Raw genomic sequence first — 26,403 nt, 5'->3', positions numbered from 1 at the left:
AGACTTGACAAAGGTCCAAGAAAGAGGATTACAAAATAACTTAGAAGAGATCGACATGACGAAGTCGGTCCCCTACAAAAAAAAAACAAGTTATAAAAGTAATCCCTGAAAGAGACCTGACAAGGGTCCAAGAAAGAGGATTACAAAAATAACTTGGAAAAGGACGACGCAAAGAAGTCGGTCTCCCACAAATGAGTTATAAAAGTAGTCCCTGAAAGAGACCTGACAAAGGTCCAAAAAAGAGGACTATAAAAATAACTGGAAAGAGGACCAACGTAAAGAAATCGGTTATGGGTTGCTAATACAAGTAAGAGCGAGAAAACCGAAATACAAGTTGGATCCACACATCCACGACCTCAAAGGATCCAAGCTACAAGCAAGAAGTACAAAGCAATCCAAAGAGGCCGAGCAGCAAGGCTCCAGCATTCTCAAAACCCAGAAAGGTGCCAAGACAAGTGCAAACAAGCATGATATAAAATACAATATTATAACAAGCTTCAGGGTCAGGCCCAAAAGCTTGAAAGTTACTTGTTGTTTTTTCAAAATAAAAAGTTGCTAAACAAGCAACCAGAAAGAGTATCAACAGTAAGCAAAATATTCAAACTACAAAATAAAGAGTTTAAAAGCCCACAAGTCGAGCTATCTGCACAAACATCCAAGAAAAATCAGCTAAGATCGGGAGCCTTCTCGGCAGCATCAGTACGGGAAGAAGGAGGGCGAGTCTGAATAGGCACAGCATCCACGGTACCATCATCCCGATTCAGGATCTGACAGTCCGGATTAGAAACGGAATGACCGACCTCAACTAGAGGAACTGTAGAAGTTGACACTTTGGCAGAAGGCACAGGGATGCCTAAGTCAGCAAGGGTGTGAGCAAGTCTCGAGAGTATTGGGCTTAGAAATACCTGAGGGGTGTCAGGGTACTTATAGTGGTGAGCCAATAACCACCGTTGAAGTAGTTCCATCTTTTAAGGTGGATAACCGTCCCTTTATCTTAGGGAAGTTGAGATATGGCTCCAGGAAGTGGGTTGAGAGATTTTAGGGGCAGTTACCCATTTGAATGAGTGTTTATCTGCCAGCTAATCGCCATTCCCGACTTCTTTAGAGCAAGTTGTAGCGAGAACCGACTTCGTAGGATGAAGGTCGGTGTTGGGTGAGGCTCAATCCTTTGGATTGGATCTTTCGTTTAAACCTGGGCCTTAGCATTGGGTCAGGGTATGAACAGGTTTCAACTTTCAAGTCTTTAGGTCGTTGTTTTTTATGTTGTTTACAAGTCTTTTACAAAATTTTCCATAAACTTATTTGTCATATTATTCCCCGAAGTAAAAACACCCGCTCCATCCAATGAACCTAATATAATTTAATTGAAGAATATTTTCAAAAGACATAATTGTCATTTTATAAAGACAGTGGTTATATATATATATAGCTTTGAAGTATATTTATACATCAGTGATTTTTAACCAATTAAAATTAACGGTTAAAAATCACTCAAAATTAAACTGTATCGGCACACTTGAAATTTTTTCTGTATTGTTTTGTTCCACTAGCAGGGATGGTGGTTGGTGGATTATTATTAAACTAGTCTATAGGTTTAGCTGTCTGAAAAGTGTCATGTGATATACTACGAATTATTAATAAGAAAAGAAGAACAATGAATAACCGGTGACTTTTATTTCCTAGTTAAGTCTTTTTAAATAATTGTTGGAAGACCCGGTGGTATTGTATGTAGTACGAAGTTTCATTCCAATACCAAGTATACTTGCAAACATTTGCTTTGCCATTGCAAAACCTAATAACGTTAGCTTCCTCAAACTCAGTACCAAACTAGTGTGAAATTGTGATGGCGGCAAATGATGTATTCCTGAGTTTTAGAGGAGGGACGCACTACCGATTCACGGATCATCTGTATGGTGCTTTGCGGCAAAATGGAATCGACACGTTCAGAGATAATGAAAATCTGAGGGTAGGGGATGAACTGGAACCTATTCTTATTATGAAGGCAATCGAAAATAGCGAAATAGCAATAGTGGTGCTTTGTGAGAACTACGCATCTTCGACATGGTGCCTTCGTGAGCTAGTCAAGATCATTGACTGTCACGAAAAGCAAGGGAAGCAGGTTTTACCAATTATTTACAGAGTGAATCCTTCAGATGTATGGGATCAGAAGGGTTCCTATGAGACAGCCATGGCTAAACATGAGAGGAGGGAAGACCCTGAGAAGGTCAAAGCATGGCGATTAGCTTTGTCCAAAGTACAAAAGCTAGGATGGGTGCACTGCACGGAGGACATGTAAGTTCATTACATTCATTTTTTCTTTAAAATAAGTGCAGAAATTTATTTGCTCTATAAGTTAAATTATTGCATATTAGTTTTAACTTTCAATTTATTAATTATAATATAAAAAAATATAATATAAAGTGATAATTGATTTTTTAAGAACCAAAATAATTATTATTCTTAAACTATTAAAATGTTATTCGAAAGTTTATACCGCTAACAAAAATAAATTTTAAAAATACAAACAACAAATAAGTCTTAATTTAAAAAATTTTATATGTAACAAATGACTTATTAGTTTTGATCCAAATTTTGGTAACGATATTTGAATAATTATTTAAAAGGTGCAAACAAATAATTAAAGTAAAATTTGATCTCTAAAATCTTTTCTTTTTTAAAAGAACTTGGTCATTTACCGTAAAAATTTTCTTAATAAAATTCACTTAATATAAAATTACCAAATTTTAAAAATAAAATATTTTTATTCTTCTAAAATATTTACAAAAAATTACATTAAAATTTAATATTTAAATTTTTTTAAAAATAAATATTTAATATATAATTATTTTTATCACATTTTTTAATTTTTCAAAAACTTATTTATTATTTATATTTTCTAAGATTATTTTTTATCTGCGATATTAATTTTTTTAGTACTATTTTAGTAGTTTATATACACTACGAGATTGAAAACCACCAATGATCTTAAGATTTCAATTGAATTTTGTATGGAAGAAAAATAGTAGACAGACAAATATATTTGTTTTTATTTTTGAAAATATACAAAAAAAAAAAACAAATTTGTTTTCAAGACCGAAAATTTTATATATATTAGTATATCACTGTCTTAACACCAAATGAATTTGAATATTTACTAACATTTAATTACGTTTTTCGCTAGAAAGCTAATGGAGTATCTGTACAATGTGTACAATGAGCTGTTTATTTGGCTCAATATGAGTTAAAAAATGAACATCCAGAGTAAAATACTACTAATTTCTCAAATACAATACACCCATATTATCCAGAATAACCATCCGAATACCAGGATAATAAACATCTTGATGGTTCTAGTTGAACTTGAGAAGGGGGGTTGAATCAAGTTGGCTTAAAACTTAAAGTTTCAAACTTTGTTTAATCAGTAGCTCGAGTTGCAGGAGATTATTTGAAATTATCTCATACGCAGAACAAGTAAAGAGTAGGGAAGAGAAGATGAAGACCAGCATGTATCCTGGTTCGGATTCTTTGTGCAATGAATCCTACGTCCAGTCTCCACCACAAACCATGGTGGAATTTTCACTAATCATTCACGGATTACATGCACCAATACTATTGAATTTCTCCCTAATTCAACTAGTATCTACCCCCTAAGCTTTCATCACCAAAGCTTAGCTTCCCATAGTGCTGTCCCAACTTGGAAGGGGAATCAAACAGATTCAATCTCCCCAAGTGCTAACCCAACTTGGTAAGGAAAACTAATCCTAGTTCAAAAACCAAAATTACATCAGAAATCAGTGACTTTTTTGCATCACTCTTGCCTTTTCACTCATTGGCTTTTCAACCTCACAAGATTAGCCTTTTCTCAAAACAGAAAATGACACAAGATAGCCATAACAAAAAGATCAGAAATTAAGCTTGAGTAGAAGAAAAAGATTCCAGCTCTGTGTTAGAGATGGTGCTCTGAGTGTGTGCTCTCTTTTTCTTGCTTTGAAGTAATGGATTGAGGCTTCTTATATATCTTCAGCTTGCTTTCATTTTTGCCTCTTCCATTTCCTTGTACCAGCTGCTCGTTGGAGTTGTCCCTGCTGGCATGCAGTCCTTTCTTCATCCTGCTCCACTACCTCTGCTATCCAAGGTGCTCGACTACTACCTCTGTTGTCCTTTGTTATTCTTTCTTCCTTGGCATGCTCTTCTTTTTCATTTTGCTCCATTTCCTTTGCTGTCCAAAGAGTTGCACTACTACCTCTGCTCCTTTGCAAGTTTGTGTATTGTTCTCCCATTTTTGAAATTTGCTTTACTGTTGTCCTTGGAGTGGTGGGTGTCCTAGTGTCCTTTCTTGCTTTTACAGAGCCACACCTGTCCTTGCATGATACAGCTGTCTCCTTATAACATTTGGCAAAACATATTCATTCAATTGCTGAACGGTGCTATCTGGGCATGGATGTTCTTATTTGGACATCTTGTTTGGGCTACTGGATTTATGTTCTTAATCTCCTGGCGCGGATATTGGCAGGAATTGATTGAAACTTTAGCATGGGCTCATGAACGCACACCTTTGGCTAATTTGATTCGCTGGAGAGATAAACCAGTGGCTCTTTCCATTGTGCAAGCAGATTGGTTGGATTAGCCCACTTTTCTATAGGTTATATATTTACTTATGCAACGTTCTTGATTGCCTCTACATCGGGCAAATTTGGTTAATGTAATTTTTTTTGTATCCGCAGGAGCATTGACTCTTTTACATGGCTGAAGTATATGCTAGCCTTGGGCTGTGAAAAACTAATTAATGGGCCTGCCACAATGAAACGCACATTAAACCATATTAGGCTTTTCAACCCAAATTGAATGTTTGTCATCATTTATAAACCCAAAATAAACTTAGACTTAACAATCTCCCCCTTGATGACAAACATGATAAAATAGGGAAATTAAAGACTAATTTGAAAGAGTTAAGAACACTTCCCTTTGATGATATTTGGATTGCGAGTTGCTCCCCCTCAATGTTAGCATTGCTCCCCCTTGATCATGGCTTACATCTTTACCTAGACAAAGCTTAAAAATGGCCAAGACTAATATTTTCAAGCAATATATCACAGTAATAATGACACAAAGCAACTAACACTAGGCATGATCGCATCACAGGACAAATTAACTTAATTATAGCACCACAAAGCATCATTGTTCTTAACTATCACTATTAACCCTTAAGCCAAAGCTAAAATTCCCTTTCTTTTCTCCCCCTTTTGTCATCAAGGGAGGAAAGGAAAAACCTGCACAAAATTTGTTAGTGGCTGGTGCATAGAGTATAAGTAGCAGAGTAATTAAGGTCTTTACAGTCATCCAAAAAAATAAACAAGTCCAAAAGTAAACTAAGTCATAATCACAGATGAGATAAAATGAGCTAGGCATCAGAGTTGGATTCATCGGAGGTTCCATCATCCTCCCCTTCATTGTCAGAAGTGGTGAGGCCAATGTCGACATCCTCCACAAAGTCCCTCAGAATCCGAATCCTTCCCTTGGTCTTCTTGAGAGCATTTTCCTCCAAAACATGGTTCCTTTTGCGCTCGGCACCATGAGTGAGAAGAAGGTCTATCAGATTGATGAATTCTTCAAGCACATTCTTCAGAATGCGGGTCATGACCTTGATCGTAGTGGAGGTGGAAGGGAGAATCAGAGGATCCTCATCAACAGAGAAAACATCAGTGCTGTCATCAGTTCGGTGATGCCTGGGAGCTGTTTTCTTTACTGCACCACCCCCTTTGATATATGAGTTACAATCTTTTGCAATTTCAGCCCCAAAATTAACATTGTAATATTGAAAAATTTTTGTAAGAAGCATGCCATAGGGTAACGCATTTTTGGTACTAACACAAGCATACATATGTCTCACAAGCAAGTAAGCAAAAGAAATGGAAATTTTTGAAAGCAGTGCATACAAAACCAGTGTGTCACAAAATGAGACACGTTGAAAAGAGCTGCTCTGAGGTAAAATGATGTGATTTACAATCCGATGCAGCTGGGCACGGACTGGACCAAGAGACTTATGAGTAGGAGTGTTACCTTCAAGGAGAGGGATATTGATGCAGACAGTGCTTAGGGCATCAAAGTAAGAGACATTGAGCGTTTCGTCCCACTTACCAGAGGTGTAGACATCAGGTCCTCGGTCTAAGGCTTTGCCTAGGTGATATTTGTCAAGAATGATCACTTTGCCTTTAACAAAAGAAGCGATTCTCCCTTCTTTGTAGGACATGTTGCTATAGAACTGTTTTACCAAATCAGCGTAAATTTTCTCTTTGATGGACAGGATGGGTGTCCAACCTTGACATGCAAACAATGGGGTAAAGTTCAAACCTTTCCTATGGAGTTTGTCTAGATTGACAAGCTTAGAGGGACAGAGAGTACGCTTGTAAACATCTTTGCAGAAAAACAGGTAGCTCATGAGAGATTGAAAACGGCGACGATCATAAGACTCATAAGGAAAATCAGCATAAAAGGACTTGTAATCAATAGGATTGGAGAGTCTAGGTTCAGCAACAGGACGAAGATGAAAGTCAATGACTGTACCGCGAGTATGACGAGTCTGAGTGGGGGGATTCTCTTCGTCTTCGTGAAGAGGCCTCTTTTCTCTGGAGGAACTAGGTTTGGATGAACTAGGCTGAGAGGTATTTGGCGGAGGAGGAGGAAAAGGGCAAGGAGCAATGCCAGGGCAGCGAGCAGTGGTCTTAGTGTGAGCCATGTCAGGAGAAGGGTTTGGTGGTGATGGAGGTGAAGAATGAATAGGTGATTGTGAGGGAGAAGAGTGTGTGTGATCAGAACGGTGGGTGCCACTATGGGAGCCTCTGCGGGCAGCTCTTTTCTTTCGTGCCATAGTTATAGAGCACTGGTTTGGAGAAGATGAAAGAGTGGAGAGAGCAGTGTGAATGGATGCATGTAGTGGGGAGTTAATATAAGCCTGGAGGAGTGGAAAGGTTGAGCCTTGGAAAGAGGATAAAAATACAATATTTGAAAAAGTATTAAAAGTTACAGCTGTAACCCTCGTACGTTTAAAATAAAAGGAACAAAAGAAAACAAAAATGAATTTGAAAATAAATTTAAATGAGGCCCAAAATGAGTGAAATACTTACTGCCAAAAAATGAAAAAGCAACAATGAAATGGGCCCAATGGATTCAGTAAAGAAAGCCCATTTATCGTGAACTGCTCCAGCACCTTGAGGTCCATCATTCATTATGGTCAGATTTGAATCCAGTAGCTTCATAGTGACTTAATGAAGTTTACTCATCATCTGCCAAAAAAATCTCACCGCGATTTATGAGACAAAACATAAAAGATCTCATGATCAGAATCATTAAGAAAACAATGATGAAGCAAGAATTCCCAGTTTAGTTCGTAACTTGCAGAACCTCTCCTCTATCAATAGTTTGGTGAAAATATCTGCTAGCTGACCTTCAGAGTTAACAAAGTGAATATCTAAATTTCTATTTTGCACATGTTTTCTTATAGAATGAAATCGAACTTCAATGTGCTTTGTTCTTGAGTGCAAAACAGGGTTTTTCGAAATATTAATAGCACTCATGTTATCACAAAATAATGGAATATTAGAGACATTCAGTTTATAGTCAGCTAGTTGAGTTTTCAGCCATAATAATTGAGAACAACAAGAGGAGGCTGCAATATACTCAGCTTCGGCTGTTGAAAGTGCCACTATAGCCTGTTTCTTACTAGACCAAACAATGAGAGATTTTCCAAGAAAGCAGCACATGCCACTTGTGCTTCTTCTATCAATCCTGTCCCAACAAAATCTGCATCACAGAAACCTACTAATTGAAATGAATCAGTCTTAGGAAACCATAAGCCATAATCAGTGGTACCAAGCACATATCGGATGATCCTCTTGACAGCTGAGAGATGGGACTCCTTAGGCTTTGATTGAAACCTTGAGCAAACTCCAACACTTTGGATGATATCAGGCTTTGAGGAGGTTAGATACATCAAAGATCCAATCATCCCTCTATAGCGTGTCTTATCAACATCTCTACCATGTTCATCCTTATCAAGCTTGATATTAGGATGCATGGGGGTTCCCATTGGCTTAGCACAGTCCAGCCCAAATTTCTTGACAAGTTCCTTAGCATATTTTTCTTGATGGATGAATATGCCTTCAGCAGTTTGTTTTATTTGCAAGCCTAGAAAGAAGTTGAGCTCTCCCATCATGCTCATATCAAATTCATTGGTCATAAGCTTAGCAAAATCTGCACACAAATCCTCATTAGCCGAACCAAATATAATATCATCAACATAAACTTCCACAAGAATAAAATGATCATGACAGTTCCTAATAAATAAAGTGGTGTCAGCGGCTCCTCTTTGAAAGTTGTTTTTTTCAATAAAAATGAGCTAAGCCTCTCATACCAAGCTCTAGGAGCTTGTCTTAAACCATATAAGGCTTTAGCTAGTTTGAAAACATGGTTAGGAAACGATTTGTTTTCAAACCCAGGTGGTTGAGCCACATAGACCTCTCTATCTATTATGCCATTGAGGAAAGCACACTTTACGTCCATTTGAAATAGCTTGAAGCCGCAATGAGCAGCATATGCAAGGAGCAATCTGATGGCTTCCATTCGGGCTATAGGTACAAAGGATTCATCGAAATCAATCCCTTCCTCTTGATCATATCCTTGAGCAACCAATCTAGCTTTATTTCGGACTATGGATCCATCTTCACCCAGTTTGTTTCTGAAAATTCATTTAGTGCCAGTGACTTTCTTTCCGTTTGGGCGAGGCACCAATGACCAGACTTGATTTTTCTCAAATTGCTGCAATTCCTCCTCCATAACTAACACCCAAGATGGATCAGCAAGAGCTTCTTGGATGTTTTGAGGTTCAATCTTTGATAAAAGAGCTAAGTTGTTGGATTCAGCTCTTTTCAAAGATGACCTTGTTGAAATGCTTTTGGAGGGATCACCAATTATAAATTTCTCAGGATAATTTTTCAGAAACTTCCATTCCCTGGGCCTTCTGATTTGAGTTGAAGATTCAAGTTCCTCTTGATTAACAATGGCCTCTGCATCAGTGTTTTCAGCTGCGATAGGAGATAATTCCAAATTGTCTCCTGCATAATTGGAATTTTCGCAGCTAACAGGTGCAACTTCATGAGAACTTGGATTTTGTGGAACTGGTTCAGAGTTCTTTGGTAATTCAGCTTCAAAACCTGGACTATCATCAATTCAAACACTGGGAACATTGTTAGACTCACAGAATGTGACATGCATGGTTTCCTCAACAGTTTTGGAGTTCTTGTTATAAACTCTATAGGCCTTGCTATTTGTGGAATAACCCAGAAAAATGCCTTCATGTGTTTTAGGATCAAATTTTCCTAAATTTTCTTTGATATTCAGAATGAAACACTTGCATCCAAACACATGAAAATAACTAAGATTGGGAGGATACCCTTTCCAAAGTTTATATGGGGTTTTCTTCAAAAACTTCCTAATGATGGTTCTATTTAAAACATAACAGGCTGTATTCACAACTTCAGCCCATAAGAACTTGGAAATTTCATATTCACATAACATAGCTCTAGCCATTTCTTGTAAACTTCTATTTCTTCTTTCTACAACACCATTTTATTGAGGTGTTCTTGGACAAGAGAAGTTATCTGATATGCCTTGTTCATCACAAAAAAATTCAAAGTATTGATTTTCAAATTCTTTACCATGATCACTTCTAATTGAAACAATTTTTAAACCTTTTTCATTTTGAATCTTTTTGCTGAATTTATCAAAAACAGAAACGGCCTCATGTTTATGAGCAGGAAAGAACACCCAGCCAAATCTAGTATAGTCATCCACAATTACCATGCCATAACTCTTTCCTCCAAGACTTTGAGTCCTAGTTGGTCAAAACAGATCAAGATGCAACAACTCCAATGGTTTCTTAGTAGAGACATCTTCCTTGGGTTTGAAAGAGGTTTTTATTTGTTTTCCCATTTGACAAGCATCACAAATGATGTCCTTATCAAATTTTATATTAGGAAGACCTCTAACTAAGCCTCTCTTTACATGCTTAGAGATTTGGAACATGCTAGCATGTCCTAACCTCTTATGCCACATCCATTTTTCAGATTCCATTGAAGAGAAACAAGTTACATTTTGAACTTTAGATCATCTAGAGTGATACCGTAAACATTTTCACTTCTTTTGGCAACAAATAAAACAGCCCATGTTTTCTCATTTATGACTCTACAATCAGATTTTCTAAAGGTTACAGCATATTCAAGGTCACACAATTGACTTATGCTCAATAGATTATGCTTTAACCCATCAACTAAAAAGACACTATCAATGCAAGTTGAAAAATCTTTGCCAACCTTACCAATGGCAATTATTTTACCTTTACCATTATCTCCAAAAGTGACAAATCCTCCATCATACTTGTTGAGTTTAATAAAGAAAGTATCCCTTCCGGTCATATGCCTTGAGCATCCACTATCAAGATACCACATGTCCATTTTCTTCTTGGATGTAAGGCAAACTTGCATGTTCTTCAACTAACCTTAGGTATCCAAATCCATTTGGATCCTTTGATGTGAAATCTTCTTGGTTGCCCAAGAGCATTAAAATCATGAACAACTTTATATAATTTACTATCATTACCAAAAGACTTAAGAAAGATGAAACATTGAGGAGGATTGTGACCATTTCTATTGCACTTGTAGCAATGATTCTTGCCCACTGATTTCTAAGGTTTGCTGAATTCTTTTGGTTTGAAAAACTTGGAAGAGGAGGATTCAGATTTTTGAAAGTTTGATTTGAAAACAGATTTATTTTCCTCTTTGAATCAAAGTCCAGATTTTTCAGACTCAAACCTTTGACAAGCAATCAGTTTGTTCAGATTTTGAGAACCTTGAACAAACTTTGCTAAGTCTTTATTCAAATTTTTTATTTGTTCATTCAGCTTTTTGTTTTCAGAAATCAAATCAGTGGAAGCAGTAACTTCATGCTTGAGTTTGAATTCTCTAATTCAGCTCGTAAAGCACTATTTTCTTCTTTTAAAAACTTTTCATTACCAATTTCATTAGCCTTAACCTTTTTCAAAAGAAGATCATTTTCTGTCCTCAATGCCTCATTTTCTTTCTTACATTTAGCATACTTATCCAAGAGTTTCTTAGAGTTTACAGAAATGTCTTTGATAATGTAGTGTAGTTCATCAATGGATAAGTCAGAGAGATCTACCTCATCTTCATCATTATGATCTGCCATCAGACATAGTTGAGCTTCTTGATCTGAGTTCTCTGAGCTAGTGTCGTTCTCCAAGTCCTCCCATGTTGCCATCATCACCTTCTTTTTGTCTTTCTTGAATTTTTCGCCTTTCTTAAGTTGAGGGCAGTCTGACTTGAAGTGACCAGGTTCCTTGCAGTGATGGCATGTGAACTTGACTTGATCTTTCTTGACGTCTTTGGATGAAGAGCTTCCTTTGCCTTTGCTTTTGTATCTCAGTAGTCTTCTCATTTTTCTTGCAAAGAGTACCATTTCTTCATCTGAGAAACTGTCATCAGATTCTTCTCCTTGGGCTGTCATTCTTGATTTTAATGCTATACTTTTCTTTTTGTCATCTTTATCTTGAGACATGTGAGTGGTTTCATAGGCCAGCAGCTTGCCTCTTAGCTCATCATAAGTGATTTTGATCAAATCATTCCTTTCGAAAATGGCTGTGCTTTTTACTTCCCATTTCTTAGTAAGACTTCTCAGAATCTTTCTTACTAGAGTTTCTTCAGAGTAGTTCCTTCCCATGCGTCCAGATTGTTGATGATTATTGAGAACCTTTCAAACATTTGATCGATGCTCTCATCCTTCTTCATACTAAACATTTCATACTCCTTCATCAGCATGTCAATTCTGGTTTCCTTCACTTGCTTAGTGCCTTCATGAGTGAGTCTGAGCTTGTCCCATATTTCTTTCTCCGTTTTGCACCTTGACACTTTTCTGAACTCTTCAAAACTGATTGCGCAGTGCATCAGGTTGATTGCCTTGGCATTGAGTTCAACTTTCTTCTTTTCTTCATCTGTCCATTCGCTGTCTTCCTTTGCCACAACTTCTCCATCAGCGTTCTGTTTAGTAGGAAGGTCTGGTCCGTTGAGAATGATCTTCCAGATGTTGTAGTCGATTGACTGCACGAAGATTCTCATTCTTTCTTTCCAGTAAGAGTAGTTGCTGCCATTGAAGTAGGGAGGTCTATTATTAGACTGCCCTTCAGTGAGAGTGAAAGCCACGATGTTAGGACTCATGTTGTTGGCCATGGATCTTTGCTCTAAGCTGTGAAGCTTAACTCCTTGAGACCTTGCTCTGGATACCAATTGATGGTTCTAGTTGAACTTGAGAAGGGGGGTGGAATCAAGTTGGCTTAAAACTTAAAGTTTCAAACTCTGTTTAATCAGTAGCTCGAGTTGCAGGAGATTATTTGAAATTATCTCATACGCAGAACAAGTAAAGAGTAGGGAAGAGAAGATGAAGACCAACATGTATCCTGGTTCGGATTCTTTGTGCAATGAATCCTACGTCCAGTTTCCACCACAAACCATGGTGGAATTTTCACTAATCATTCACTGATTACATGCACCAATACTATTGAATTTCTCCCTAATTCAACTAGTATCTACCCCCTAAGCTTTCATCACCAAAGCTTAGCTTCTCATAATGCTGTCCCAACTTGGAAGGGGAATCAAACAGATTCAATTTCCCCAAGTGCTAACCCAACTTGGTAAGGGGAACTAATCCTAGTTCAAAAACTAAAATTACATCAGAAATCAGTGGCTCTTTTGCATCACTCTTGTCTTTTCACTCATTGGCTTTTCAACCTCACAAGATTAGCCTTTTCTCAAAACAGAAAATGACACAAGATAGCCATAACAAAAAGATCAAAAATTAAGCTTGAGTAGAAGAAAAAGATTCCAGCTCTGTGTTAAAGATGGTGCTCTGAGTGTGTGCTCTCTTTTTCTTGCTTTGAAGTGATGGATTGAGGCTTCTTATATATCTTCAGCTTACCTTCATTTTTGCCTCTTCCATTTCCTTGTACCAGCTGCTCGTTGGAGCTGTCCTTGCTGGTATGCAGTCCTTTCTTCATCCTGCTCCACTACCTCTGCTATCCGAGGAGCTCGACCACTACCTCTGCTGTCCTTTGTTATTCTTTCTTCCTTGGCATGCTCTTCTTTTTCATTTTGCTCCATTTCCTTTGTTGTCCAAGGAGTTGCACCACTAACTCTGCTCCTTTGCAAGTTTGTGTATTGTTCTCCCATTTCTGAAATTTGCTTTACTGTTTTTCTTGGAGTGGTAGGTGTCCTAGTGTCCTTTCTTGTTTTTACAGAGCCACACCTGTCCTTGCATGATACAGTTGTCTCCTTATAACATTTGGCAAAACATATTCATTCAATTGCTGAACGGTGCTATGAGGAGCATTGGCTCTTTTACATGGCTGAAGTATATGCTAGCCTTGGGCTGTGAAAAACTAATTAATGGGCCTGCCACAATAAAACACACATTAAATCATATTGGGCTTTTCAACCCAAATTGAATGTTTGTCATCATTTATAAACTCAAAATCAACTTAGACTTAACACATCTGATATCCTACTGAATTGAACATCCCTAAATCCCATTGTACACATTGTACATATACTCCATTGACTCCCTATACTTTCTATACTTTCTCTTAAATAATTTTATTGCGATATTAGTTATAGTGTACTTTTTTTTTAAACCTTGTAGATATATCTTCATACCTAGTTCCTATTAAAAGTATCATGTTTAAGATTTTACTTATTACTTACTCTTTTTTTTTTTGTGGATTGCTTATATATTTGATAATTGTTGTTACTAATCTACCAAAAAATTGTTGTTATTACTTATTACTAACTCTAAGGGTAATTTTTGTTATTTTATATATTTATTTTATGTAGTCACCAAAAAAATATATTTATTTTATTTAATAATTAAATAAAATAGTTAAAATGATAATTATTAATTAAATTATAATATTTTAATAAAAGTAGGTAATGAATATATATACATATATATAAGTCAATTAATCTTTTATCCTATATATATATATATGAAACAGCACAACTATGATTAAATTTTTGTTCTGAACAAACTTTAAAGGAAATTATTTTTGTGGATAATAAATAGAGTACAAACTTCATGTGTAATTTAACAGATTATCATTATTGATACTTTAAAATTCATCAGTAATATTATATTAACTAATTATTGCTAGTAGTTTTTTTTTCATTTTTTAAAAACGAAACTCATAATTCAGTTCGGTCATATTTTGTTGTAGAGAAGATCATTTGATAAAAATATCAGCTATGTTATGTTTAATAATTAATATATTTTGAGATATTGATAATATCTATACTCTATAGCAGCACTTAAGACTCATAGATACGACGCTCAATCCAGGTGGTGGCTTGTAATTGTAATTACGCTTGTAGTTTTTGGTTAAAAATAGAGTATTCTAAATTAATTTTAGACATTAATTTGGGCCAGATTCAAATTTTATTCCCGTTAATATATAGTTGGAATGCTAAACTAACACTTAATAATATATATCAATACAATTTAAAATTTAAATGGCAATTTAGGATGAATATGAATTTATATTTTTTAATTTAAGGGGTCAAAAGAGATTTAATTTATTAATAGGTCTCGTACGAACTATTACGAGTGGAATAGAGTTGATCCTAATGGTTGTTAATAGAATAATCTTGGATTGATTTTTGTTTCTATTTTTTTGTTTTTCTGATTAGTTTTTTTTGTATTTTTTGTTGCTCCACCTAGGTGTGTTGAGCTCCTTTCTTCAAAAAACATTGATGCGCACTGAAAATTTTAGGAATCAAATTAGACACTACTTCTAATATTAACTATGATGATTCAATCAAATTTCTCCCATAATCATAAAACATGTTATAAAAGATGATAAATCCTTGTCAGAGAGGAAATTGGGCAGAATTTATCGTATATATGGTGCAACATTGCTATAAGTAAATAAAGTATGAAAAAACATCATGTTGAGAACCGGAGTTTATCAAGGTTATTGTTAGAGACACTGCCGGCAGATTACCGTTGCCTGAACCAACTGATCATGTAGTTGGATTGGATACTCGCTGTGAAGAAGTAAAATCACGGCTAGATATTGAATCTAATGAAAATGTTTGCATGTTGGGAATTTATGGACCTGGTGGAATAGGCAAAACCACATTGGCCAAATGTCTATTCGACAAGATCAAGCGGCAGTTCGAAGCTTCATGCTTTCTTGCTAATGTCAGAGAAAAATCTGAAAGTCGTGAAAGTTTAGAAAGTCTGCAAAAGTCACTTTTAGATGACATGGGTGAGGAGACAATAACTGAGTTTGGAAGTGAATTTAAGGGAGGATCTGAAATCAAACGAAGGCTTCACCACAAAAGAGTACTTCTAGTTCTTGATGATGTTAATTCAATAACGCAACTAGAATCACTGGCTGGAGGGCATGATTGGTTTGGTTCAGGCAGCAAAATCATTGTAACAACAAGGGATACTGATGTGATAGACAAGCATGTGATGGGTGATGTTGTCACCAAGAAATACAAGATGGAGGAGCTAAATGATGATGATTCCTTGGAACTCTTTTCTTGGCATGCTTTCAACAGCAAGGAGCCTGCAGAGAACTTTAAAAATGTTTCAAGAAATGCAATAAGTTATGCAAAGGGCTTTCCACTGCTTTAGAAGTAATAGGCTCCCATTTAGGGGGTTTTACAAGTGTGGATAGTTGGGAAGATGAATTGGACAAGTATAGAATTGATCCAAGTATTCAAGGAGTACTTGAAAGAAGCTACGATAGCTTGTATGAACTTGACAAGAAAACTTTCTTGGACATTGCTTGTTTCTTCAAAGGAGAGAAATGGGAGTATGTTAAAAGGGTATTGAAAGCTTGCGACTTCTACCCAGTTGTTCGAGTGTTCATTAGTAAATGTCTCATCACTGAAGAGTATTTACAAATTAATATATTAATATTAAATATAAACGGTTAAATAATTACCGTTTATGGTTTAACTCTTTTTCTAATGGTTGTGTATCTACATATATATATTTTATGAATGCTTGTTAGTGTATGTTAAGTGTTAACGGTACTTTGTACCTATTCAAGAAATAATAAAAAAGTCATATCTTTTCATTATGTAACCATTCAATAATCAAAGGTTACATCTGTTCAAAAGCTACGTGACTCTTGATTTACGTGACTTTTGATTCTAATACATACAGCATATATATATGAATTACCCACTATTTAATGGTGTGTGTAACAAAAGGGAAAATAACAAGTACTAAGTGTACATGTGATTTTAACTATTGAGAGTTTTCTTTGTTCAAGAGAGTTAAGAATTTCTTATTATTGCTAACTAAGAAATTCATTGGTTTCATTGTATCCTGGGAGAGTATTGTCATCAACCCTATAGCAACTAAGTGTGGGGACAAATATCTCTTTAAAGAAAGCGATCTAATCGTGCCTTGAAACCATAACACAAATATAAGATTTTGTCATCTTCTCATACCATAACCACAACAATTTTAGAGAGATATTTCTTGAAGATGGCACAAGATCAAAACACTATGTTCAAGGTCATGAATCAAGAGTTTGTCAAATTAGATCGCTTTGATGGAACGAACTTCAACCGTTGGAAAGACAAGATGATGTTTCTTCTTTCAGTTCTCAATCTTGCATATGTGATTGACTCAAAGACTACACCAATTGCCGATGCCGCTGAAAATTCCACACCGGAAGAGAAAGAAAAGATTGTTCAATTGAAAAAGAAACGTGATGAAGATACTTTTGCATGTCGAGGTCATATTCTCAATACTTTATCCGACCGACTCTATGATCTCTACATGTCAATTCAATCACCATTAGAGATTTGAAAATCTTTAGAAGAAAAGTACAATACCGAACGACAAGGAACAGATAAGTTTATTATGATGAAATATTTTGAATTTATTATGAATGATACTATGCCTGTCATGGATCAAATTCATGAATTACAAATCCTTGTAAGTAGACTTCGTGATCTACAAGTGGTGATCCCTGAATCATTACAAGTTGGAGCAATTATTTTAAAATTGCCTTCATCTTGGAATGGTTATAGGAAGAAACTTTTACATCTTGGTGAGGACTTCACAATTGAGAAATTACTAAGGCATATACGTATAGAGGAGGAAACTCGAAAACGTGATGCTGTGTATCTTTCTCAAAGTTCTAAAGTGAATCATATTGGTGAAAACAACACCAATAAGAAGAAAAGAAAGTTCTCTAAAGATTCAAAGCAAGATAAGAAGAGACAAAGAGAGTGTTATCATTGTCACAAGAAAGGACATTATATCAAAGAATGTAGACTTCTGAAAAGGGAAGCACCAAAGACCAACTTAGTGGAAGAGAAGGATCTAATTGCTATGGTTGTAGAAAAAGTACAAAACATGCATATTGGCATGGTTACAGAAGTCAACATAGCAATACAAGGAAAATCACTTGAGTGGTGGTTAGATTCTGGGGCTACTGTTCACGTTTGCAATGATCGCAACCAATTCAAAACATATGAAGAAGTGAACAATAGAGAAGTCTTGATGGGCAATGACAACTCAGCCAAAGTTTGTGGTCAAGGAAGTGTGGAATTAAATTTTACATCTGGAAAGAAATTAAGTTTAATAAATGTAATTCATGTTCCAGATTTGAGAAAAAAATTTAGTTTCTGTTAGTCTCTTGTGTAAGAAAGGATTCAAAGTTGTAATGGAATCCGATAAAGTGATCTTGCTTAAGAATGATGTATTCATAGGAAAAGGATATTATACTGAAGGCATGTTTAAACTTAGTATTAATAAAGTGAATGTTTCCTTGTATGTTGTTGATTCTTGTGATTTATGGCATAGTAGATTAGCACACTTAAATTACAAATCAATTTAATATATGCAAAAGAATAACTATATTGATCTTAGTAACAAGGACTTTAATAAGAAATGTGATATTTGCATACAATCTAAAATTACTAAGAAACCTTTTCCTAAGGTTGAAAGAAATACACATTTATTAGAATTGATTCATAGTGATATTTGTGAGCTAAATGGCAATATTACTAGAGGAGGAAAAAGATACTTTATAACCTTCATTGATGATTGTTCTAGATTTACTTATGTGTATTTGCTTAGAAATAAAGATGAAGCTTTTGAAATGTTTAAGAAATATAAAATGGAAGTAGAAAATATGCATGATAAGAAAATAAAAGTTCTTCGTAGTGATCGAGGTGGAGAATATTTTTCTAATGAATTTGATCACTTTGTGAATTACATGGTATTGTGCATGAATCTTCCGCTCCATATACTCCGCAACAAAATGGTTTGGCGGAAAGAAAAAAAAACCGTACCTTAGTGGATATGGTTAATTCAATGTTACTAAATGCAAAATTGCCTTACAATTTGTGGGGTGAAGCATTATTGACATCATGTCATATCCATAATAGGATACCATCAAGACATAGAAAGGTTTCTCCTTATGAAATTTGGAAAGGAAAGAAACCTAATTTAAATTTTCTTAAAGTATGGGGGTGTTTGGCTTTTTATCGAGTTCCTGATCAAAAGAGAACCAAATTGGGGCCAAGAGCCATAAAAGGCACTTTTATAGGATATGCTCAAAATTCTAAAGCATATAGAATATTAGACTTAGTGTCTAATGTAGTTGTTGAATCAAGAGAAGTAGAATTTATTGAAAATAAATTTATCAATGATTCAACTTCTAATTCAGAGTATCCCCAAAATGATACTAATATTTCACACGAAATAAATAATCAAAATAATAAACGTCTAAGCGACAAAGAATTTATTGAACCAAGGAAGAGCTTGAGAGTAAGAAAAGAAAAGGACTTGGGTCCAGATTTTATTTCTTCTCAGGCTATCACCTTTTTGGTTGAAGGAACTAGGAATTCTGTAACAAACAAGATTCCTATTGTTATGAACATAGAGGGTGATCCTCAAACATTCAAAGAGGCTATGGCTTCAAGGGATTCTGCTTTTTGGAAAGAAGCAATAAATGATGAAATGGACTCAATATTATCTAACAATACTTGGGTCTTGGTTGATTTGCCTCCAGGATCAAAGCCTATAGGATGTAAGTGGGTATTTAAAAAAAAAGTATAATACTGATGGTTCATTACAAACCTTTAAAGCAAGGTTAGTGGCCAAGGGGTTTAGACAACAAGAAGGTCTAGACTATTTTGATACCTACGCACCTGTGGCAAGAATGACTTCTATTAGGGCTCTTATAGCATTAGCATCCATACATAAGCTTCATATACATCAAATGAATGTTAAAACGGCTTTTCTAAATTGAGATCTTAATGAAGAAATTTATATGGAGCAACCGGAAGGCTATGTGCTACCCGGAAATGAAAAGAAAGTTTGCAAATTAATTAAGTCTTTGTATGGTCTAAAACAAGCGCCTAAACAATGGCATGAGAAGTTTGATTCAGTGGTGTTATCAAATGGCTTCTCACATAATAGTGCGGATAAATGTATTTACTCAAAATTTACTAAAGATTATGGAGTAATTATTTGTTTATATGTTGATGATATGTTAATCATCGGAACAAATTTAGAAGGAATTCGTATAACGAAGGAGTATCTAACTTCTAAATTCAAGATGAATGATTTGAATGAAGTTGATACAATATTAGGCATAAAGGTGCATAAGAATGAAGTTGGCTTTACTTTAAGTTAATCTCATTATATTAAAAAGGTATTGGAAAAGTTTGATCATCTCACAATTAAAGAATCCAATACGCCGTATGATCCTAATCTTAAATTAGAAGGAAACATGGGAAAACCTATAGCACAATTAGAATATGCTAGTGCTATAGGAAGTTTAATGTATGCAATGCATTGTACTAGACCTGATATAGCATTTGCTGTGTACAAATTATCAAGGTTTACAGGAAAGCCTAGCAATCAACATTGGAAAGTTATAACAAGAGTTCTTGGTTATCTCAAGAAAACCATAAACTTGGGATTACATTATAGTGATTATCCCGCAGGTTTAGAAGGTTATTCCGACGCAAGTTGGATTACAAATCTTAGTGATAACAAATCCACTTCAGGATGGATTTTCACCATAGGTGGTGGAGCAATAAGTTGGACCTCAAAGAAACAAACATGTATTACACATTTTACTATGGAGGCTGAGTTTGTAGCTTTATCAGCCGCAGGTAAAGAAGCGAAATGGTTAAGAAATTTGTTATATGATATAAAGCTGTGGCCACAGCAGACGACAGCCATTTCAATCTTCTGTGATAGTGAATCAACCATGTCTCGAGCATATAATAAGGTTTATAATGGAAAGTCTAGACATATAAGTTTGAGACATGAATTTGTGAGGCATTTAATAGATGATGGTGTAATTACCATCACTTATGTAAGATCTCAAGAAAATTTAGCAGACCCTTTGACTAAAGGTTTGTCAAGGGATAAAATCAAAGAGACTACTGTTAAAATGAGATTAAAACCTATTATTGCTAAATGATGGGAACCCAACCTTATTCTAGTAGACCACTAGTTTCAAGGTTTAATGGGTGACAACAAGTTATTTAGCAATTGGAGCACTAAGGTATAGGATTTAGTGCTATTTACAATAAATTAGGAGGGTGAGTTAAAACTCTTAATGGAATGATAATATTATTTATCAAAAGATTCCACCTATATGAATATAGGAGTGGTGTCGCTCTAATCGAGAATTTTAGAGGTTTTATTCTCGTAAATATTCATGAAACCAGGATGAGCACAAGGCCATATAAGTGCTTAAAATTATAAACTCTTGAACTTGGAGGGTGTAAGTAATGTGTGTGATTTTTGGTACTAGCATATGGAGTATATGTTTAATCAATTAAACACCTATAACTTCGTTAGAACTTTAAAATTTACACTAAAAGAATGTTTAATTTTAGTGATACATTCTTTATGCATATACTTGTATAATATTTAAATTTTGTAAATAGTGGGGAATTGAAGAGTATTTACAAATTAATATATTAATATTAAATATAAACAATTAAATAATTACCGTTTATGGTTTAACTCTTTCTCTAATGGTTGTGTACCTACATATATATATATTTTATGAATGCTTGTTAGTGTATGTTAAGTATTAACGGTACTTTGTACCTATTCAAGAAATAATCAAAAAGTCATATCTTTTCATTATGTAACCATTCAATAACCAAAGGTTACATCTGTTCAAAAGCTACGTGACTCTTGATTTACGTGACTTTTAATTCTAATACATACAGCATATATATATATATATATATATATATATATATATATATATATATATATATATATATATATATATATATATATATATATATATATAACCATTCAATAACCAAAGGTTACATCTGTTCAAAAGCTACGTGACTCTTGATTTACGTGACTTTTAATTCTAATACATACAGCATATATATATATATGAATTACCCACTATTTAATGGTGTGTGTAACAAAAGGGAAAATAACAAGTACTAAGTGTACATGTGATTTTAACTATTGAGAGTTTTCTTTGTTCAAGAGAGTTAAGAATTTCTTATTATTGCTAACTAAGAAATTCATTGGTTTCATTGTATCCTGGGAGAGTATTGTCATCAACCCTATAGCAACTAAGTGTGGGGACAAATATCTCTCTAAAGAAAGAGATTTAATCGTGCCTTGAAACCATAACACAAATATAAGATTTTGTCATCTTCTCATACCATAACCACAACAATCACTGTAAATCAAAATGGCTGCTTGGAAATGCATAATCTAGTGCAAGACATGGGCAAGGAGATTGTAATGAGTGACTCGCCAACAAACCCTGGTGAACGTAATAGATTATGGTCTCATAAAGACATTCTTCAGGTTCTCAAAGATGACACAGTAAGAAATTCAATCAACCCCCTGTCAGTTACCGTATTTTTTACACCTACAGATATTATAATACTTGAGTAATTGTTGCTAATTCTCTGCATGTGTTTTATAGGGAAGTAGTTCAATTGAAGGAATAATGCTTCACCCTGCTACCCATGAAGAAGTAGATCATTGGATTACTACTGCCTTTGACAAGATGGAAAACCTTAGGATTCTAATTGTTCGGAATACAATATTTTCAACAGCTCCAAGTCGTCTTCCAAATAGTTTGCGACTATTGGAGTGGAAAGGGTATCCATCAGAGTCATTCCCACTTGATTTTCATCCCAACAAAATTGTTGACCTCAAGCTACCTCACAGTACTCTTAAATTGGAAAAGTCATTTCAGGTACACACCTTTCTAATTTACACACCTCATAAAAGCGGGTCTTTTTTGAATTCTTTGTTAAAGCAAGCATTGAATAAAACTTGGTATTATTGAACATGATGATGATCAATTTATTCATCTTTCATTGCAGATATTTGAGGATTTGACATTTATCAATCTCTCCCAATGTCAGTCCATTACACTAATTCCCAATGTGTCTGGAGCAAAAAGCTTGAAAGTCTTCACACTAGACAGATGCCATAAGTTGGTAAAGTTTGATGAATCTGTTGGGTTTCTGCCAAATCTTGTGTACTTAAGTGCCTCAGAATGCAGGGTGCTTCGTAGTTTTGTGCCAAGAATGTATTTGCCATCTCTCGAAGTGCTTTCATTTTACTTTTGTAAGAAACTTCAGAACTTCCCAGATGTCATGCAAAAGATGGATAAGCCATTAAAGATTTACTTGGCAAATACTGCTATCAAAGAGTTCCCAGATTCCATTGGTAATCTTATAGGGCTTGAGCATATAGACATTTCAATATGCAGAGGACTCAAAGATCTAACAAGTAGCTTCTTCAAGTTGCCGAAACTTTTCACATTAACCGTTGAGGGATGTTATCATCTTAGAAGATCATTTAAGAGGTTCAAAGAGAGCCATTCCACATTAGATGACTGCCCAAATATAAAGAGACTGAACTTCACTGGTGCCAATCTATCAGATGAAGATCTTCATCCAACTATTCAGGTTCTTCAAAAGTTGGAAGACGTCAATGTATCACACAAAGATTTTGTATCCCTCCCAAATTGCATCGAACGATCTTTGCACATAAAATGTCTTGATATGAGTTATTGTAAGAATCTTAAGACAATTTCAGAACTGCCATCAAGCATTCAAAAAGTAGATGCAAGATATTGCTTATCCTTAACTTCAGGGTCCTCAACTGAACTGTGATCTAAGGTATCTTTCCACTCCCCATAACCTTTTCAGATTGATTTTTCAATGTGCAGTTCCTTTTAGACTGATTACGGGTTATATTTTACGTGTAAATGTTGGTATATTTGTGTTTTGATATCACAGGTTTTGCTAGAGACCGAAAGAATTCAAATTGTGATGCCAAAAAAGGATATTCCCAATTTGTTTGACTGCGATTCCAGTGAAGGTATTCCTCTGTTTTGGGCTCGCGGAAAGTTCCCTGTTGTTGCTTTAGCATTCATGTTTGGGAGATCCACTGTGAGCAACAGTGTTGCTGAGACAAGGACTGACATCCTGGGTTTCTTCCCTCAAATTGGTTCATCCATCTCCGCCATTGTTCGCCTTCACTTGTTCATAGGTGGCAAACAAATATTTCCAAAGGATTCCAAATATTTCAGTGTTGGGGAAGATCATGTACTACTTTTTGATCTACGTGCTTTGTTCAGTAACGAAGAGTGGCATGGTCTTGATGCGTATCTTGGAGTTGGAGACGATGGTTGGAAAGCCATTCAGGTTCAATGTGAATCACCCTTAACTCTCAGCCATTGGGGTGTGTATGTGTATAAGCAAGACACTAACTCGGTTGATATTCAATTCAAGAATCCCAATCCCAAATCTCCGTTATCCGACTTGGTTCCAAAAAGAAGTCCGCATGAACCCCAGGAAAGTATAATGAGACAAGTGGCAGAAAATTTGAATCCAAGAGAATTACTTGGTGACTATTTGCCTCTTGTAGAGTTAACAGAAGTTCCCTCTTTTACATCGGCATTGCTGAGATCGTTGAGGACTGGTAAGGCTGAAACAACAATGCCGGAATCTTCGGCCTATGGTGCAAGCTTAAAGCAGGAACATGAAGAATCTAATTGGAATGTTTCGAGGGTGATGAACCTGATAAAGGATGATGTGCCTAGAGATATTGCTGATGCATACTCTAATGAAATACGAGAAGCATGGCGATTTGTAGAAGAAATGATGAGGGCACGCATGGAATTGTTGAAGGAAAAGGGCCAAGAGAGGATGGATATTGATATGGCAATCGTTTTAGAGCAACAGCGTTCTGGAAAACCTCCGTCCCGTCGTTATTGGGGAAGACTGCACATAAAGCATGAAGAGATAACCGCCAAAGCAATTTTGAGGAAGACAACCCAACTAGCGTGGGGATTTTGGAATCCCGGCAGTACAACGATAAAAGAGAAGGCAACCGCTGTTCTCTTGAAATGCACGGGCCAAGGGGAATCGTCAGAAGAAGAAAATAATGATACTGTGTTGGAAGAATTATTAAGCTAGATAGAGGAATATGCTATGCGCTTCAATACGTCATATGGGAAGATGAAGGCATGTATTATCTTAACTGACGATGCTGATGATCTCATTTCTGAAGAATATACATCGGAATTCATGCTTATCAGAGGAAAAGAAAATGCGGAGATAAGAGGGATGTCACAATGGGGAGGGTTTGAATTGTTGATATATGAAATGATGAGAGCATCAGGAACAAATATGTTTGGATCGGTAGAGTCCGAACCTCGCTTCGAGAAGACACCTTACGGGAAAATAAGGGTGGAGAACTAAGCTCAGTGCAGAAGCCAGATGATGCTCAAGCCTCAAAGCTCAAATAATATGCTTCAGGTACTTGCTTGGCGTATTTGAATATAAGTATTTCTGTTTTGGATCATTATTTTTATATTTATATCAGCTGTTGTTGTCTTATTCGCTGGTTATAAGTGTGTATGTTGTGTGTTGTTCTTGTTCTTGTGTTGTTTGCATGTTGAGTTTCTTTTATAACTATTTATTTTGCGGTGGAAACTCAGGTGTAGTCGACTTCACGTGAAGTTGATATTTGAGAGTTGTTAGATGATTTGACTCATTTAACTAAATTTTCATATAACGGCTCTCAGCTATCAACTTTACGTGCTGAGTTTTCACGTTATTTTGGTTATGTTTCATTTGTGTTTTTCCATCAATGTAATGGACCTCGTGAAGACGTGTATCAAGTATGAACTTGGTTTTAGCTTCAGCTTCTTTTCCCCTTTTCCTTTTTTATATTACTTTGTCATCTCCAAACCAACACACCCGACCACCAATCCCCACACCTGGGGCCTCCTTTTCTCTCTCTTTTTCTTGTCTCTTCTCTTTCTTTTAATCATTTTGGTCTCTTCTCTTTATTTGTTTATTTTTTGGATTTTCTTTCTGTAAATATATGTGTATGGATAAACTCAAATATTTTAGAGGAGGAGTACTAGGGGTCAGTAATTTTTGTGATTTGTAACCATCAAGTAGTTATTAATGATGTTTTTAATGGTGTGAAATTTCATCCAATAGTGTAGGATTACTCACTTTTCTTTTGTTGATTACATGCTGGCCAAAATTTAATAAAGTTGCTGACGCCCTAGAATTTTCCAAAACGAAAATGTCAGTCTAATAATATCATAGAGTTTAGTATATAAGTCTCAGTTAATTCTTTTAAGAATTATAACTTAAGTATCTCTCATATAAGTGTTAGAATACTTCTTTTAAGTATAAGATTTCATAAAAATATATTGAAAATTGATTCATAAACAAAGGTTTTGAAAAATACTGGTCTAAACGTTTTTAAAACATAGAGAATGTCAAAAGTAAAAGGAAGAATCGATTGTATATTCATTAGTGAAAGAACTGATTCTCTTTTGATTACAAAATGGGAAAAATTTTGTAAGCTTAAAGAATTGATTCTCCAAGTTAGAAATCGATTCTTAAGACTACGAAATCAATATTAGATAAAAAAAAGTTTTAATTATTTATATAACAACTAATAATAAAGAAATCAATTGTTTGATGAAAAATCAATTATTTTTGTTCAGTGATGGTAATAGTTTCAAAGTATTTTTTATTTTAGAGAAAATTAAATTTGTCTCTTCTTTTTCAAAAAAGTTATACTTTCACAAAAAAACGAAATGTAAGTATTTGCAAAAGACACTCTAACATTGAAGTAAAAAATGTTTAAAAGACATATAATAAGGTAGATTCTATTATGACTATGTTACAATGACTATAGTGACTATGCAAGTATTATTAAAATTAAAATCACACTTTCTTATACTTTGATAACACTTTTTAA

At 35.1% G+C, this 26,403-nt stretch overlaps 1 protein-coding gene and 1 pseudogene across 1 annotated transcript; one reads left to right on the top strand and one right to left on the bottom strand.

Annotated features, from left to right (window-relative positions):
• The first annotated feature begins 1,843 nt into the window (after positions 1-1,843).
• Positions 1,844-24,878, top strand: LOC107607746 (TMV resistance protein N-like; annotated as a pseudogene).
• Positions 9,898-12,296, bottom strand: LOC148554189 (uncharacterized). Its single transcript, XM_088493363.1, has 4 exons — positions 11,821-12,296; positions 11,275-11,713; positions 10,147-10,514; positions 9,898-10,096 (listed from the first exon to the last, which is right to left on the bottom strand). The coding sequence occupies exons 1-4, from the start codon at positions 12,294-12,296 to the stop codon at positions 9,898-9,900; spliced, it is 1,482 nt and encodes a 493-aa protein (XP_088349489.1).
• Positions 24,879-26,403: the final 1,525 nt, after the last annotated feature.

This window comes from Arachis ipaensis, chromosome B7 (assembly GCF_059453495.1).
Source record: "Arachis ipaensis isolate K30076 ecotype BB chromosome B7, ASM5945349v1, whole genome shotgun sequence".
In the NCBI taxonomy this organism is placed as follows: Eukaryota; Viridiplantae; Streptophyta; class Magnoliopsida; order Fabales; family Fabaceae; genus Arachis; species Arachis ipaensis.
The sequence above is the reverse complement of the archived record's forward strand: the minus strand, read 5'-3'. Positions and strand labels throughout refer to the sequence as shown.